At 41.8% G+C, this 17113-nt stretch overlaps 2 protein-coding genes across 3 annotated transcripts in view; both read right to left on the reverse strand.

Annotated features, from left to right (window-relative positions):
* The window catches only part of rims3 (regulating synaptic membrane exocytosis 3), a 41402-nt gene extending 31992 nt beyond the window's left edge, over positions 1-9410 (reverse strand). Inside the window, exon 1 of the mRNA XM_053863675.1 lies at positions 9252-9410. The gene's annotated coding sequence lies outside the window, so the exon portion shown is untranslated. The remainder of the gene's footprint in view (positions 1-9251) is intronic.
* A 4397-nt stretch (positions 9411-13807) lies between these two features.
* Positions 13808-16984, reverse strand: nup42 (nucleoporin 42). 2 transcript variants are annotated; one of them, XM_053862929.1, is made up of 7 exons: positions 16801-16984; positions 16128-16350; positions 15674-15762; positions 15518-15594; positions 15345-15431; positions 15169-15280; positions 13808-14416 (listed from the first exon to the last, which is right to left on the reverse strand). In XM_053862929.1, the coding sequence occupies exons 1-7, from the start codon at positions 16958-16960 to the stop codon at positions 13902-13904; spliced, it is 1263 nt and encodes a 420-aa protein (XP_053718904.1). In that variant the 5' UTR covers positions 16961-16984; the 3' UTR covers positions 13808-13901. The 2 variants fall into 2 exon arrangements, with proteins under 2 accessions (XP_053718904.1, XP_053718905.1); XM_053862930.1 differs by lacking the exon at positions 16801-16984 and adding an exon at positions 16479-16585.
* Between the last annotated feature and the right edge of the window lie 129 nt (positions 16985-17113).

Genomic DNA, 17113 nt, shown 5'->3' on the forward strand with positions numbered 1-17113 from the left:
AGTAAAGAGGATAAATGGAGCAGCGATAGTGGCAACACATAAGTCAGTATATTAGTACCCGGGGCATTTTAATTAAGAGTGCGTGGAAGAGGAACATGAAACCCATGGACTCCGATGAGAGTTCGATAGTGAGCTTAAGGAACATGGGGACACTTTCCTACTTTAGATTTTGAGGTACGTACTTCACTCCTGGTATCACCAAAAACCTCTGCTGGTTACCGGGCTACCAGGCGTAGATGGCCTTGAACAGTACAAAAACCATTATATTCCAAAAATGTGGGTAACTTCTGCCTCAGGGTATTTAATAATCGGCTCATCCTCATTCCCACCAATCCCTATGCACATCATATGTTCTGGAGAATAAACACAATATTTTTCTCAGAAAATATGTTTATTAATTCGAACAAAAGTGACCACTGCTTCTAATGTTTAAACTTAGACACATTGTTCTCGTCTGATGTAATGTAGTACAACAAATTTTATTTTTATTTTCGCTACGTAACAAGGCAATGTGTCCTGGTGTTTTGTTTTGTTCTGGTTTTTCTGTAAACTCAATGGGTATCAACTACGTCCTTGGTACGACACACTGGCTTGTTTTAATGGCATTAAATCAAAGTGCACATGCTGTAACATTATCTGTGCAAAAAACCTGAGTAGTTCTAGTAAGACACAAAAAATACAAAACAGAGGTGAAAATTCTCTACAGTCGCAATATATTTAACGGCCTCACCAACCACCACCTCCTGCAACTCTACCTACGTTTCATCTCTTGTGCAAGAGGTACTTTTTTTACAATACTTTTTTCACAGTCGCCATGTTTGTTTTGGAGTTTGTCATTGTCATAAATTTTTGACTGTGGGCTGCTCCCCCTGGTGGATATATTGGTGAACAGCAATACCAACGTAAAGAACGCATGGAAATACGGGATGTGATCAGTGACGGTAGCATTGTCTGAAACAAATGGGTACAATTTCATAACTAAAGGCATAAATGGGCCTTCAGACAAAACCAAGTTACAAACTTCTATTTTTGAACTGTCCACCAAGGCTAACATCTTGCTTCTCTAGTCCAATGTACTGACCTTTCTCTCAGCCTCTAATGTTGCTTGTTTGCACTACTGCTATGATTTCCGCACCAACAGTTCGGGAACTCACAGCAAAGAGCGAGGCACAAGGCTCACAGTCCGCCCCGTAGCGCTGTCATTACAAGTTACAACCGACTACATTTAGACAAAAAAACAGGAACTCTGACTACACTGAGGAAATCACAGCCACTGTGGGGACCATTGAAATCCTAAAAACATACCACATTTTTCAATACTTTTTAAAAACTGATATTTTTCCCCAACATCTTGACACCCTTATAGATGCGTGCCATTGTCAGATACAACTTGCATCAACGTCCATTGTATTTACTAAAGAGCCAATTTCAATAACACTACAACTGCAGTACTCATCGCTTTCCTGACATCTTCTCTACACGTAACATCCGACTTACGACCAGCACGACTTAGGTCCACCCGTACTTACGACCACAGCCAGCAGATGTTTTTTTTTTCAGTGTCTGGCAATGCATACGACGGCAGCACAGTATCCCAGCATCTCACTCTCACACAGCGACCTACCTCTACAGTAGTACCTGTAACCCTCTCGTCGGGTATTTTGAATGGCATTCGACTTGCGTACAATCCAATTTACAGTCATAAGTCAGGTGTTACGTGTATCTGCGAGTGCTGTTTTCTTCAATGTTTACTTCACAAATTCAATGACAACTTCTCCTTCAACACGTAGCCTACATGATTCGGTATCATCCCAGTACAGGAAAACTCTGTTTCAAAATCCAATTTCAAGAATTCAATACCCAAGCAAGCCGTTCTTTCAAAGCTGAGCATTAAGATACCATTCAAAGTAGAAAGAATCACAGTGTGGAAATCTGTAAAGAATGAAAAATGAAACAAAAACAATTATCTGTAAATCAACAGAGATTCAGATCCCACACAAAACTTATCATGTAACATTCCTAAACAATAATATTGGAAACACATATTATCAATGTTGTAGGTGCTGTACATGTTACCTTTAAAAGCTTATCGGAATAAGCAATAGCAAACAGTAATGGTAAATAGTAGGTTCACAGAAACATCGGTCGATCATCAATATAACTGACCATATTCTTCACCCAGTCTTCAGTGCCATGAGAGTCTTTTTTTTCTAAAGTAAATCTTAAAACCCACCAGGAACTCAGCGGGAGATACAACACCGCAGGGAGACACAAATCATGCTTTAACATTTCTGCTCCACTCACCAGTGACACCCTCGCTTGTCCCAGGACTGTTTTTAGTCCAGACATTTAGGTACAACTCCATTCATCTTCATCACACCGAAGATGTTCCCGCTACTCTATGTCGCCGTGCTCTCCAGCGTCTCCTCTCTGAGCCAATTTATTTCAAGTCCTGTCAGCAAAATGGCTCCCCTATCTGGCTCCTGTGGCCCACACCTCTCTTCAATTGGACGTTGACCAAAATGTTATTTGATATAGAACTTGCAGTTGTAACCAGAAGAAGACCAGTGCAGGAACACTAAAAAAAACAGAAGTCTGAAGTTCACAACTACTGCAATATGGAAGCTGTCAATCTTCCAAAAAACAAAAGCAGATATGCAGTCACTATTTATCAGTCTCACCAAGGTTTAGCAGTTCACAACTCAATAAATTCAATCATTCATTGTAAGTACATTAACTTTAAACAGCAGTTGCATTTGAACCAACGCGCAATGTCATAATATTGCTTTTACATGCATGTAGTTATCAAACATTTGCTCTTTTGTGAGCAATATTTAGACTTTCACACAGCTACAATTTACTTTCGAAGATTCGATCCAATGATATATTGCTATACCAAAGTAATATTTAGATTTCACCTCATTTATTTATTTAGGAAAAGTACATTTTTTAGCTTAGTTGGAACTAAAATATTATGTTTGTTAGGAATTAAAAGCACGTTGTGCCTCATCTTTCCATGCATGAGCTGCACTTTACAACGCTACAAGTATGTTAATAATGGAAACACTAGTTTAATGTCAGAGTTTTTAAAGGATAAACTTGAAACACTCAAGATATTACTGTGTGATTTCTTTAGTTAACTGAGTAGAACACCGCAATATATGCTGAGGCAACGATCATATGGTCAAGCATCACCCCAACATGTGACATGTGAACAAGAGTCATCTGACCGCCCATCACAAGTTCTTTACACAAAGAATTTACAGGGATCCCGCACCAACCACTACTTTTTCAAAATAAATTTCAGTGGAGGTAAAGTGAAAACATTGGAGGAACTAAGGGGCTGGTCCCAATGGCATCCCGAAGATGCCCTTCTAGCTAAAGGCTCGATCCAAACTATGTTGTTCCCCACAGCTCTGGCAGCATAGAGGCTCCTATGGGGAGCGTTTTCAGTTGTTTTTGGCGATATGCGGAGAAGTTTGAGTCATAATGACAGTGCTACCTCATCCTCAGTCGAGGAGGACAGCTTCCCTTCACGGCCACTGTTTAGGAGGACCATGAGTTGCATGAGCGACTGATAAAACAGTGCCCTTTGAAGCACCAATACAGCTGAATAAAATATGTCTCAATGAACAAGCATACTCGACAATTCTACCATGGTCACTCCGCACAGAAGGCTTGACTCAGTCCAGCTTCCAAGTTACGAATTAAATGACCCACAGTGCTGTCGCTTTACAAAGCTAGCAACCCATTTGGACTGCAGTTTAACACAATTAACATAAGAGATATGCAGTTGAGGACCTTTATGTTGTCTCCAGAAGAGATTAAAAACGAACATTCTCAGTCACTTTGACTCTCAAAGGAAGCGCAGAGGAGCAGACAGGATATTGCTCCTACAGAGCAAACATCCTCACATGGAATAGGCAAAAGCACGACAGCCACCGTGATGATTCAGAATCGCCTGACACTTGACTTGTAGACACAGTCTTCCCACCTGCGGGAGAAAAAAGTCCCATAAAAAGGACAAACTGACCTGTCACTGCACCATTTAACGCCTATTTAGTTTTCATTCCGCGCTTCACACAGCAATATTGAGACCACAGTGGCCTGACTTGTAAATCGAAATCAAACACAAAGAGGCGTGAAACGAGCAGAAGGACTCAGCCGTGCCTTTCTCACCGGCTCGATCAAACGCATTTTCCCCAATAAAGTCTTTAATAAGGTGAGTCATCCAGTCGCTCCCTTTACATCATTTGGTGACAGCAGACATAAACTGAATCCGTCACAGCGAGGCAGGGTTTTCATTTGCTCTACTAATAGAGCCGCCGTCACGGGCGCACGTTCGCCGCTGCGGCATTCATCTTAAAGGCCCAATTAAAGTACGCAGAAACCCATCTGAGAGCGTGAACGCAGCATTAATTAACAAACAAAAGGTTGGATTTGTCGCTCATTAAAAGCACTTGGCGAAGGCTTGCCATGTTCATTGGATTTTCAGGAACCAGTCCAGTTTGACAGGCGATGATACAATTAAAGGACGGTTACGGACTGTGTGAGGCATGAGGAATGAGCCACACAATTATGGTTAAATATTTCTGTTGCTGCATCAACTGAAGGCCAGTAACACTGCTGGTGTGCCGGAGATAACGTGGCTACATGATGAAAGCATCGGAGTACACTTCAAAGTACAGTTTTAGGGGTAAGCAAGTGTTTCTATGTTTGTCTGAGTGTGGAGAGACACTATTGCATTGAGCCATTTCAATGAACCGCCCAACCCATCAAGGCAGTCAGGACCAAGGACAGCGCTGTTTATCTGCACTCTAGTATCATTTGACTGAATTTGAATTTTAGAAGACGTGGTCACCAAATCATATCACAGTCAACAACTGTCACTGTGGCACTTCTGCAGCGCATCCTCTATCTGAGCTAGACCAGTCTCGAAGTCGAGACCAGACCCACATTCGGCCACGTTGGATGGATCTGGATTTTTTGTCAAGACCAAAAAGGTCCACCTGGACGCAACCTACGTGCTCCAGGGTTCCCCCCAGCATTTTAGCAGAATAGGGGTCCCTGTCGGGATTTTGACCGCTCTACACCGAGATTTCAACCCCGCAAACAACACATTCTCATGGCCATTGCATAATATATTGACGTTGTGGGCCCAACTTTTCCACAGCAAATGGGCCCTTCCAAGGAACAGAACTGATTCAGTACTCTTGATTTTATTTGTGTTCAATAACCATATTTAATCTACTTGCATGTGAACAAACCAAAACCTTATAAAATGACGTGAAACCATGTGATCATTGCAAGGATATTTATTTGTCATGAAAAAGTCCAACCAGCGCCAGAAGCAAGTGCAAGTCGTGCTCATGAAATCTACTGAAGAAAAAAGAAAAAAATACAGTTGGTCCAAACTGCTGAGAAAATTGGAAAAACTGTACGTCATGAATAAAATTTTGAGTAAAATAAATATATGGTGAAATAAGAATAATATATACAGTATATTTTTCAAAATATAAACTAAAGAAGATATAAAATAAAAATTAATTTTAAAAACTGCACCTTTTTTCTTTTCAAGAACTTCTCAATAGTTGGTAACTATCACAAATTTGCAGCTGTCAAGTCAATTCAGTGGCACACTACTGTCACCATATGTGGCAAGTGGATTAAAACTGAGCATCTCTTGGCCCTCACAAAAGACTTCTAGCGGCCCCGGCCCGATGGTTAAGAATGGTATAGTGGACTCTTGCGTCCGATGTTGGCGGCGAAGGCAGCCCATAGCGTTGCATGTTGACACATTAGGCTTTCAAATGAAATACATGTTCCACCTTCCCAGTCACATCCTGACCCCATCACGTAGAGCAGTTTAGCCATTGGATGGCCCATCTTTCTCTCCACATATAATACTATGTCACTCCTTATTCAAAGCGCCTTAAACAACCGCGTGTTTCAGTCACTGTGACTTCCATGGCACCATCAGCAAGCAGGAGAGCCATGTAAAGAGGGTGGATATAGCAAGAGACATCTGATATTATAGAGTGTCCAGAGCTTCTGATCATCTTCCTCTGCGTGCATTCCAACCCTTCAGCATCAGTATAGGCCGTAAAAGTCCTCTTGCCAAGATCATTATCGCACACGCCTCCCCTTAACCCATCGCACACACACGGGATTTTCTGATGGAAGTCGTGTACGGGTGCAAGGCGGTGCTTCAGTGTCAGTAGAATTTGGATCACAGTGAAAGTTACCATGGAGCTGGAGGTGGGGGAAACATGTTTAGGGCGTCTAATTTCCAGCACAGGAAGTTCCTAAGACACCAGCTAGCTAAAAGCCTGACTTCCATTTTAACAACACTATCAACTAGAAACTTCCACTTCCATTGGGAGACATTCAGTCATTCATCTGCAGCTTTCTCCTCTAATCCCCACAAAGCCAAGTCAGCTATACCTGGTTTTGGAATCAATACTTCCAGTAATACTCCTGGATCAGCTACATCCCTCACCATGTGCGCTCACCCAAAAAAAACGTGACACAACATAATCAAATTCTCCCAACACCAAATCATATTTATTTCCCGAGCCCTCTAAACTGGCTTCTCTCAGACCTGGCAGCCATCCATTCACTCTTTCATCAAAACTATTATGGCATAGCGACACTGTCAGCAGCAGACGGATGGAGTGATGCAGGAAAATAGAAAAATTAAAAGTGGGTTAAAGAGGGACGTGATGGATGAGATGAGGATTCTCGCCTGACTCTTGGAATCACCCAGCAACTGTCAGTGTTTACTCTGGTCAGCAACAGACCTCACATTGCTCCGTCCTTCCATCCCACCAGGATTCTGGAGGTTGGAAGTCAAGAAGCTAACCTCTACATTATTTGGAAGTCTGGCCTGAGTAATGTTCACGACAACGGCTAAAAACTTCGTCACAAGCTGAAGTTTCATGCCGCTTTGTTTTTATCACGATTTTGATCTTGACTCTTGACTATGTAGCTTATACTTCACTATTGTAAACTGAGGCTAAAAACATCAGTGATGCAGCTTTTTACCCTTCATCCACTTTTTTGCCCATTGTTTTTCATCATGAGATCTGAAGTGTGGTCAAATGCAAGTGTCTGCGTTGGACTTTGCCCTTTCCTTTGCTCATGTGTGTACATGAGAGAGGGTCTCTTTGATGGAAGGTGATGTGGCGTACCACAGCCACGCTGGCCTTTCCACTAGCCTGCTTGTCTGATCCGATCTGACGCATCTACAAAGCACTCAGACGCCGGCCTGCGCAGGGGCACACATGAATTCCACGCTGGTAAATATTTCATACGTGCAAGGATCTGACTGCCCTCTGAACTCGTGTGCCAAATTTTTAAATGCATTTCTTTTCCAGGCTGAATGCGGAGTCAAACTGTGGCAACACATGAATTGTTAAAAAGTAGGCATCAGCAAAGCAATGGATTTTTTTCATACCGAAGTACGACTTTTTTCAGGTGTATTATGACATGCAGTTCCCAGGAAACCCGTACATTTCTAGCCAAAATAAAAGAAGAAATGTTGCCTAGCTAGCAAACAACAAGCAACTGTTTTTCTCTTTCCCAACAGAGTAGAGCTCAAGTCAGTATTTAGTAGTAAGGTCCGGAATGTTCTATATGGGTTTACTCGCATTCATAGGCTCAGAGTTCTCAATAGGTCCGATATTTTTGTTGAGCTTGAGAATTTAAATCAAGGTCTCAGCACAGGAAGTTTCACCTCCATCAAGGAGCTTATTTCTTCATAGAAAAACACAAGTTTCAGTCAAATGAATAACTTTCATGACTCTTGAATTGTGCTGACTCATGGCAAAAAACTGATTTCCTAAAAACCACAAATGGCGTTAGCGTAGCAACTTACCCACGTTTAGGAAGCTCTCGTGATTTTACCTAGTAACCTAGCCACATGAATAAGAACACAGTTTGTTACCGTAGTCCCGTACTTAGAAATGTGATTCTATGCTGTGTTTTATGAAGGCATTTCGTGTGTGAGTTTTCGTTGTTGTTGTTGTTGTTTGTTTGTTTTGCTAGTTTGCAACACAGCTAGCGGGTGAGCAGCAGCAGCTAGCAGTTGTGGAACTCCACACCAACCAAATTATCTATTCCTTTTCCCATTATGAAGACATTTTTATTTTTTATTTTTTTATCCATTTCTGATGAAAGAGAGAAAAAATAAAGGCACGATTGTGTAGTTAAATCTATGAATGTGAACTGTTGTCTTTTTCAGTTGGCTGGCAGCTCAATATAGTTTAGCTACGGGAAATGTTGCTATATTTCTATTATTTTTCTTGTCTATTTGAGGTCATTTTTCTATTTTACAGTGCAAATTAATGTTGTCAATTCTGCATATGCTATTCAATGTATGGTTATGTACTATTACCTTTGTGTACGTCTTTCAATTTCCCTCATTGTGGGGTAAATAAAGGACTATATTATGGAACTCACAACAACGTTAACACTTTTCGAGATTAGGTAAGACACAAAAACACAAATGGTATTCTACAAAGTAAAAAAAAAAAACATAATGTGACTCTTGCCAAAGGTTATACTTCAAGAAAACTTACTCCTTAAATAGTGTTGTGACGACACTTGGCAACCTGTTGGATAGGTACTGACCACTGCAGCAAGAGAAAAGTGGAGCAACTGTGGAGCTCAAATGATGATGACCACCAAGTATTTTTCCAGATCTTTCTTAAGGTCTTGTGGGATTATTCCGAGGATCAACTGTGAACACTTTCCAGAGTTCAGCACACAGATAATTATTGTTTTGCTTTTTTTTCCTAAACTCTCGCCAAAGACGTGAAATCTCCGTCACAACTTAGAAGTGAGGAGCGACGGAAACTGCAGGGCCAGTGGACTGACGCCCAGAACGTGACTTTTGGAGCGCAAATGTTGCGCCATCTGACGTGATCTCACACCTCAGCGTGCACGTGGTCTGACCTGGCAGGTGACAAGTAGCTGCAAATATGTTTCTCCTCCGTTTGTTCCCTTCTGTCTCCCAAACTCACAGCAGCAACAACTCCTCAATACTTCAGCTCGCATCACGTCGTCATGATGAAAACATGGCTGGGGTTTTGCAGGTATCGAGTCCCGGTGTTTCCATAGCCAATGTAGATTCAGAGCAGGTGTGTTCACTTCTGAGCACCTGTCACCGTTCCGAACACCTTCGCTGGATTAAGCCCGTACGTTTCATTGAGGTACTACGCGACAGTCGGGAGACACAAAACGACACTTACAACAAGGAGCGGCGAGGCGAAGGTGAGCGGCGGAAGTTGTCAAATGGCGGCTTGCTTCTGTCCTCTGTGCCGTAATGTCATCGTTTGGGTTTGATTTTTGCTACACGCCGGCGGACGGTGGAGAGCTGGAGGTTGTGCTGTGGTCTCTGCTGCATCCAAGGCGAGGTGAGGAAGAGGAGACGAGAGGAAGGAGAGCGGGAGGGGGAGAGCGGCGGGATTACCGCAAGGCGCACGAGCTCACGGTTCAACAGCGACTACCAGCGGCCAAATACTGCACTACAGATTTGGTTATTCGATTATTATTAGATGATACTTTGCTTATTACTGTCATTAGATTATACTTTCATTAGATGTTTATTTGTCCCACAGTTAGGGAATTGTATTATTATTATTAGTGTTAGTATTAGTGTATTTATAACTGGGTACTGTGATTCTCTTTCAGTGTTCAGGGTTTTATGTTTAAGAATTTATTTAAGGTTCATGACGAAAACGTTTTGCATAGGCGTGACGAAAGAAAAACTAATTTATGTTTGGTTGGTTTTTAGTGTGTGTGCTTTGTTATGTTTTCAGTGTATTTTCTCTTTTTTCCTACAGTTTTTCCACTTTGTTTTGCGGGCTAATTGGAATGAATGCATGTATTGTTGTATGCTCTGAACTCAGAAAAAAGTAATATAATAAGGCAGAAATGAACAGACAAAAAACTGAGAAAAGATACTCAGAAAATCAGAAAAAGAAATTAAACAAAGCATGAAAATTAATTTTGAAAAACCCCTAACACTAACACAGAAATTATTAACACCAAAAAAGTCAAATAGATTACTCACTCATAAAGGTGATGTAAAGGAGGACGTGGTGCTGTCTGCACCTGCCTGTGCTGGGATAAAGTAAAAGCCCACTGAGGTTCTGTTGCTGATGGCGAGCAACTCAACAGCACAGCAACCGAAGAATGAAAGGAAATCACAAGCACATATCTCCATTTGGGAGGTGATTCCAAAGCCACTTGTAACTTGGATAAATGGTATGAAAATGCCTGAAAAGTTTTTTTTTTTTTTTTTTTTTTCAAAAAAGTTTTCTTCTGCAAAAGTTTTCTTTCCATTAATAACTTTACGTGTCCTCCCAATTTAATAGAGGAGGATATAGACTTTGTTTTTCTGGTCTCTAACCTGTCAGGGTCTCCACTCATGTTTGCTTGGTCATAATGGGGGATTCATGTCTACTGGTCGGCCTGTTTAGGGCAAACAAGTTCAAGCACTGAGTAAAACTCTGCGTCCAAATATACTCTCCTAATTTTTGTCTTCAAAATGTATCCCCATTATGAGCCACTTTTTCCAAACCTCCTCACCTCAGCGGCCTTTCTTCAGGCCAGAAAGTGACTTCTCATTCAGACTTTGAAAGAGTGTTGCAGTCTCCGGCGTCTGTCATGACCTCTGCCTCATAAAAACCCTCCATCCAGCATTGGGACCTGTGCAGGTGAAATATGTGCCACTCAGTGACCCATGTGACCCGGCGCTCGTATGGACATAAATCAACAGGACTTGGATCAATGTTCTATTTCCCATCGACCAAACCGCGACGGCACAACACAATCAATTTAACCCAGGGGATTCATCGTTCCAATTACCAAGCCTTGTTCTCTGCCGGGCCCGAAAGAATAAGCCGCCATCAAACACTGATACTGCATTTAAATCAGCTCCTTAAGCCAAGGGGGGAGGGATCCGAGAAAAGCTCTCGTGCCATCAGCTGAGCGCGTAACTGCCGTGAATTTAATGTGTAGTTAGTTACTGTACGCCGCAGGAATGAGGGGCGACAGCTTTTAATAGCTGCGGGGCAGCGAATCATGACTGAATGGATCGATCCATCTGAGCTGGAAACATACGTACATGAGTGCCACGTCACACAACATGGATACAGAGAAGATGGACGCCATGGGCTGGTGGAAAAGTGCGAAACCCATTAGAACCACGTAAAGAGCAAACGTCCGGTCGGAACTGAATTACAGTAGCACAACGGAGGGTCACGTGACCAGACCACCTTGATATTGTTAGCGTCAGAAACAAACCGTAAAGCTAAGCCAGCGACAATTCAATTGTTAAAAGCCTTTCAAAATGGTTTAATAGATTTATAAAACGAAATGCTGAATATACGGCACACTTCAAACTCATCACATTTTTTCTTCAGTCAAGTTATTGTGCTTTTTAAAAAATATAATTTTGCAATTTCTCATGTGACAGCGGCAGTGAATGTTGCTAAGATTTTTAAAAAATATTTGCAAGTATCTCTAAACAGATCGTAAAATAAATATTGAACTGTGACTGTTGTGAAAGGCGGTCAAGCCAAGATGATGAAAGCGTCACAATATGATGAACATTTGCAAACATAAATGCTTAGTTACAAAAACTACATAACATTTTATTGAAAAAAAAAAAATTAGGGGTGGGATTCGATTAAAAAGAAATAATCATATATATATATATGTGTGTGTGTGTGTGTGTGTGTGTATATATATATATATATATACACATTAGGGGTGGGATTCGATTAAAAACATTAATCTAGTTAATCGCAGTTTAATGGTATAAGAATATTTGCCACAAGAAGCCACATTTGAATGAATTTGGCGTATTACTGAATCAAATGATGGCCCCACACTCACATACATTTGAAATTTGCATCAGTTTGACAATGGCACGATAATATATTCAAGTTTTTATACTGTATAACTTTATTTAAACTAGAGCTCTTTTAATGTCATGAAAGTATTCGTATAATAATTTCAATTTTATAATATTGTATTTTTTGTTGTTGTTATTAATTAATCGTAATAACGTTGTAATTAATTATTCGTAATTAACTCATTAAATCCCACCATGTGTATAATTCTAATTCTTGTTGTCAGATACATTTTAACAGAAACATAGGGGCACAAGTATTTTCAGTTTATTAGAGATGAGCTGAGGAGTCGAGGAGGTTTCATGACACAGTATTGACAGTGTGCTGATTTTCAGAGGCCACCAGATGGCACTGCCCGTCAGATTTGTTTGAACAACTAAGTCAATGAAACCTCACATCATTTCTAAACCAAGAGCGCCATCTAGTGGCCTCTGAAAAATAGGACTGTGTGTCATCAACCCTGCAATAATGTTTCATGAGCTCCGTAGGTGGCGGCCTTGGTTTAAAAACAATTAATCAGAGGCATCACTTGCTTAAAGACAGACATTATGAAGCAGAGTGTGCCATCTAGTGGGCGCAGAAAATGAGGACACTGTTTCAAGAAGCCTCATCAGCCTACATCACCAGGTTATCCTTACCCGTGTTCTCACTGATATTATTCATCTGGGGGATAAACTCACGTACCGAACAAATAGGAAATATGAGTCTGAACAGAATGTGAGACAAGTCTATCACTCATCTCACATTCTTTTCATTCTCTGTCAAGTACAATCCTACATGTGGTTTGGTATACTATTTACACACAGTTACACATAGGGTCGGAGTTGGCCCTCAAGCTTTGAGCCTGACACAACCCTCACATTTTCCCGCAGGGGGTTTACAAGGTGATGAATTATTAAAGGTTCATATCAAATTCATCTTCACACAAGTACTATCAAACACACACGCTAGTAGAAGGGAGCTTGAATCGCTTTCACTGGTGGCGGCTGTCAAAAACTCCCTGTCAGCTAAAAATATTTCGGAGTCAGCGATATTTGCCGCCTCCATAGCAGCGATGAATATTCTTGCTTCTCTGGTTATATTTCTTTTGTTCAGCAGCTCATGAGTCGTGGTAAATAAAAAGCATCCATCTAGCTGCAGACAGAAACACTTTTGTATATACACTGTGTGTATATATACATATATATATATAGTGTGTGTGTGTGTGTAAGGCTAATGCCGCCATATTTTTTGCACAATTATGGCTTTATATATTTACTTGTTAATACTGTCAGAGTTTATTTGACAGTATTAAAATTTAATATTCTGACTTAGATGAAGTTTGATGACAGTGTATTTATTTTCACGAACGCCATCTAGTGGTCTGCTTTATCAACTGCGCGATACTGTGCCATACCTCATAACTCATCATTACTTTCCATCAAATTTTATACATTAAAGGTGATGAAACAAAAAATGGTTTTGAACCATACATGTTATTTATATATACTACATGCACATTAGTGCAATGATTTCCTATGTTTTGTGAGTCATTCACATATTTTCTTCCACTTCATTTCCCTCAACACGGTTGAGGCCATTTTCAGAGTTAAGTCGGTGGACTAATAATAATATGAGGCTTCATGAGAAGAGTTCAAAGCCAAAGATTATCGCACGGACGACCCCATATTCTCAGGTCTTGTGGCGAGAGAAAGTAGATATCCTGGAAAAGTCAAACGTCAAAGGTCAACACATCTAACATCATCAGTTCACTTCTGTTTAACTCTTCATACTTGCTTCTTGTCATGTGTTTATCCTCCAAAAAGTATCATTTCACACACCATCACTCAGTGCGGCAAACATTTCACATCCGGTTACAATTTATCAGCCTAAATAACAGCAGAATATTTAAAATGTGAGGAAGATATTTTATTCATAAAATTATGAAGATCAACATGTTAGTTTTCGGCAGTTCAATAGAGGCTCTTTAGTAACAGGCTGTCACAGTACCAACATGTCTGCTGGAGGGGGCTTCAAGGGAATTTGGCCCAAAGTGAACTGAGGGGCTTTGAATTGGCTCAGTTCATCAGCCGTCAGTTCACTTCCACGTGTAAACAAATTCCCTTCAGATCCAGACCCCGATGCAGGAGGTGCTGCCCCAAACCCAGAACTGTGCTGTCCAAATAAACTACTGCCACCTGCTGGAGCTTTGGACTGCAGTCCACTCCCGAACCCTGCAGAAGTGTTCGCCGTGGAAAAGCTGAAACCAGAGGCAGATCCGAAACCTGTTAGCGCTGAGGCTGGTTTGCTGCTGCTGCTGCTCGCAAAAGAGAAACTGGAAGCTGACGGCGCTGCGGTTGATGCCGAACCAAAACCAGGAGCGTTAGGCTGAGATGAGCTTGAAACTGTGCTGCCAAATACCGACGTAGACCCTGACGTTGAAGATCCAAATCCACCAGATGGAGGGGCAAAGCTGTAGCTGGCTGCACCTCCAAAGCCAGTCGGAGGAGGGAGATCTGGAATTGGAGATGAAGATGAGTGACACCGTTTCACAACAAGAGATCCAGGACTTGAGAAGGTTCTTGGCCACGCCTTGTATAAGAGAATAAAGAACAGGGGCAAGTAAAGAAACGAATAATATACGAGAAAAGTATATGGAAATACAAGTCAACATCATCAGTTCCACACGATGACCTTGTGGTATGTATTTTTAAAATTCATAAATTTTACCGTGATCCTCCTCGAAATATTAAGAGGCGTAGATAGAAATGTGTGCGCCATTTATTTGACTTACAGATTTTTTTATATAGCTCATGCCACCAATAACATCGTCCCTGGTCTGTGTGTGTGAGTGACGCTGCAGACTGAAGCGTGTCATCTTCACTCCACTGAATTGAACGGACTTCAGAACCATCAACATAATAATCAAAATAATAGGTGAAACACATGCAAAACCTTTCGTTTATGGAATGGCAAAGTGAAACATGGAACTAAGTATGTTTCATGTTTCAAAGTTAAATGCAAGTCAAATGTCTCATGTTTCACTGGAATAGCTCTTACTTTTTCTTATTTCCTGTATAAATGATCGTCTCAATAGCAACTTGACCAAAAAGAGCTGCATGAAACTGGGGTCAGAGCCGCGGGTTGGTCAGGCCTGGTTTAAGTTATATAACAAGAAAACTGGGCATTTGAAATACAAAAACAGAACAATTTAACATGCACAAAACTCTATCACCCAGTCTTGGACTGAGACTGTAAAGCAGCATACCTTTGTTCCCAAACCCAGAAGCTGAGGATCCAAATCCTGGCGCAGATGTGGAGCCAAAGCCAGTTGAAGCAATCCCTGCTGCTGCTGGAGCCGGATTGTTTAACTCTTCAATCTGAAAACACAAACACGTCAGAGCAGTCAGTGAGCGACTGCTTTTCTACACACTTCAGACTCACCAATGCAGCACGTGTGGATGAATTCATCCGCTTCAGTTCTTCCACCCTGCTTCTCCACCGATTGAGCAGCTGATTGATCCCATTGATCTGAAACCACACAAGCAGAAGGTTTTATACTAAAATGAATCAACAGCTGTGAATTCTGCCATAAAAAAAGAAGAACCAAGGCATACATAGTTCTGCAGATCTCCTGATGCTCTGGTCGTGTAGTACTCCAGACGTAGCTCCTCTGGAGACAAGTCGCTGAACCCTTCAGAGAAAGAAAGGTCATTGTTTTCTAAAAGCCACTCATTACCTCATCTTTCACTGGAATGACGTTGGGCACAAACCTGAGATGGGCACTTTGAGGTTGGAGTAACAGGAGAATCCCCACTGGCCAGAAGTCAGCCAGATCTCCATGTCGTTCTGAATCAACTCTCTGCATCCGCACATGACCAACACAAAGCAGAGAAACAAGTCAGTAACTGCTGTTGCGATGGGTCGACGAAGCTTCATGACACAGTGTCATGATTATCAGAGGCCACCAGATGGCACTGTCTGCTGTAAAATGTTTGGAAACCTCACATCATTTCTAAACCAAGAGCACCATCTAGTGGCCTCTGAAAACAAGGAAACTTTTATCAACCCTGCAACACTGTGTCATGATCCCATCACTACTCGTGACTAATATAGCAGCATGACTCATGATGAAATACATTCTCATGCAGCTACATTTTACTATTCACATATCGACTCAACTGCATCCCAGGTGTCTCCCTCCGAGTTCAATAATTCAAGACTTACAGCGTCTTTTTGTCATCTTCATCTCCTCTTCCTCCCCTGTTGTGGCCACTTTGGTTAGAAAGTGTTGAAAACCTGTTTTGTGCAGAAAAGCTAAACTCATTGACGTTGTCTCGCCTTCCTCCTCCGCCTCCTCGACTCCAGTCGTTGGGCGAGGAGAAGGATGACGGCTGGATGTAAGCTGGCTTTTGTTGGTTGGGATTGGTCCAGACTCGATTCCCGAATCCTGAAAGAAGCATCGACTGATCAGTTATTCAGAAATAGAATTGAACCAACAACAGGAATAAAGTTGCCTGGTTCACAGAAGTTTTAGAAAAAGCAAGCCATTGTTCATTTCCTAAGATGAGCAGCCACCTCTTCCTTCCTCGGGTATTTCATCTGGTGTTATGACACGTTGTCTGTGTGCTCTCTCAATGCGATATGATCTGAAGCAAATGCCTATAGTGACCCTCCGGCGTTGTCTTGAACAAAGTCAGCGACCTTCGGTTATGTAATATGGTGAAGACGATCTGGCATGTAACGTCAGTCCACGTGCTGATAAAGTCCCTTGTTTTGTCAGAAAAATTGTGCCGAAGTATGTGTTCAATATCCAACCGCCAGAAACACAAGCATTTGCCTCATAGCACGAGTACAACGGCGCCACTTGTAACGTAAACTTAACGGAAAGGCGAAGCACCTCCGCCTCCTCTGGACTGCTGCGGAGCATAGGAGCGATTTCCTCCTCCTCCGCCGCCGCCACCGCCGCCGCCACCTCCACGACCATCTCTCGGATGTTCGTTCCAGCATTTATCTCCATACCGACAGCGGCCCTGGAGGAAGAAGTTACAGACCGGCATATCGAAACAAATTTGTTTACGCGACTGCAGCGCGCCCGCTTGTGTCGCACAGCATCTACGTCACACACCGGAAGCAAAGGACGGGCGCCAGGAACGACGTCACATAATGACGGCGCTATAATGCTAAAGTTATTTTCCGATTAAGATACAAAA

This window comes from Synchiropus splendidus, chromosome 4 (genome assembly GCF_027744825.2).
Source record: "Synchiropus splendidus isolate RoL2022-P1 chromosome 4, RoL_Sspl_1.0, whole genome shotgun sequence".
Taxonomy (NCBI): Eukaryota; Metazoa; Chordata; class Actinopteri; order Syngnathiformes; family Callionymidae; genus Synchiropus; species Synchiropus splendidus.

Coding starts and splice junctions, on each gene's coding strand:
- nup42 (XM_053862929.1), bottom strand. CDS start 16,960: ATGCCGGTCTGTAACTTCTTCCTCCAGGGCCGCTGTCGGTATGGAGAT. Junction 15,595..15,673: donor CCTCAAAGTGCCCATCTCAG/GTTTGTGCCCAA, acceptor CTTTCTCTGAAG/GGTTCAGCGACTTGTCTCCA. Junction 15,281..15,344: donor CATCCACACGTGCTGCATTG/GTGAGTCTGAAG, acceptor TTGTGTTTTCAG/ATTGAAGAGTTAAACAATCC.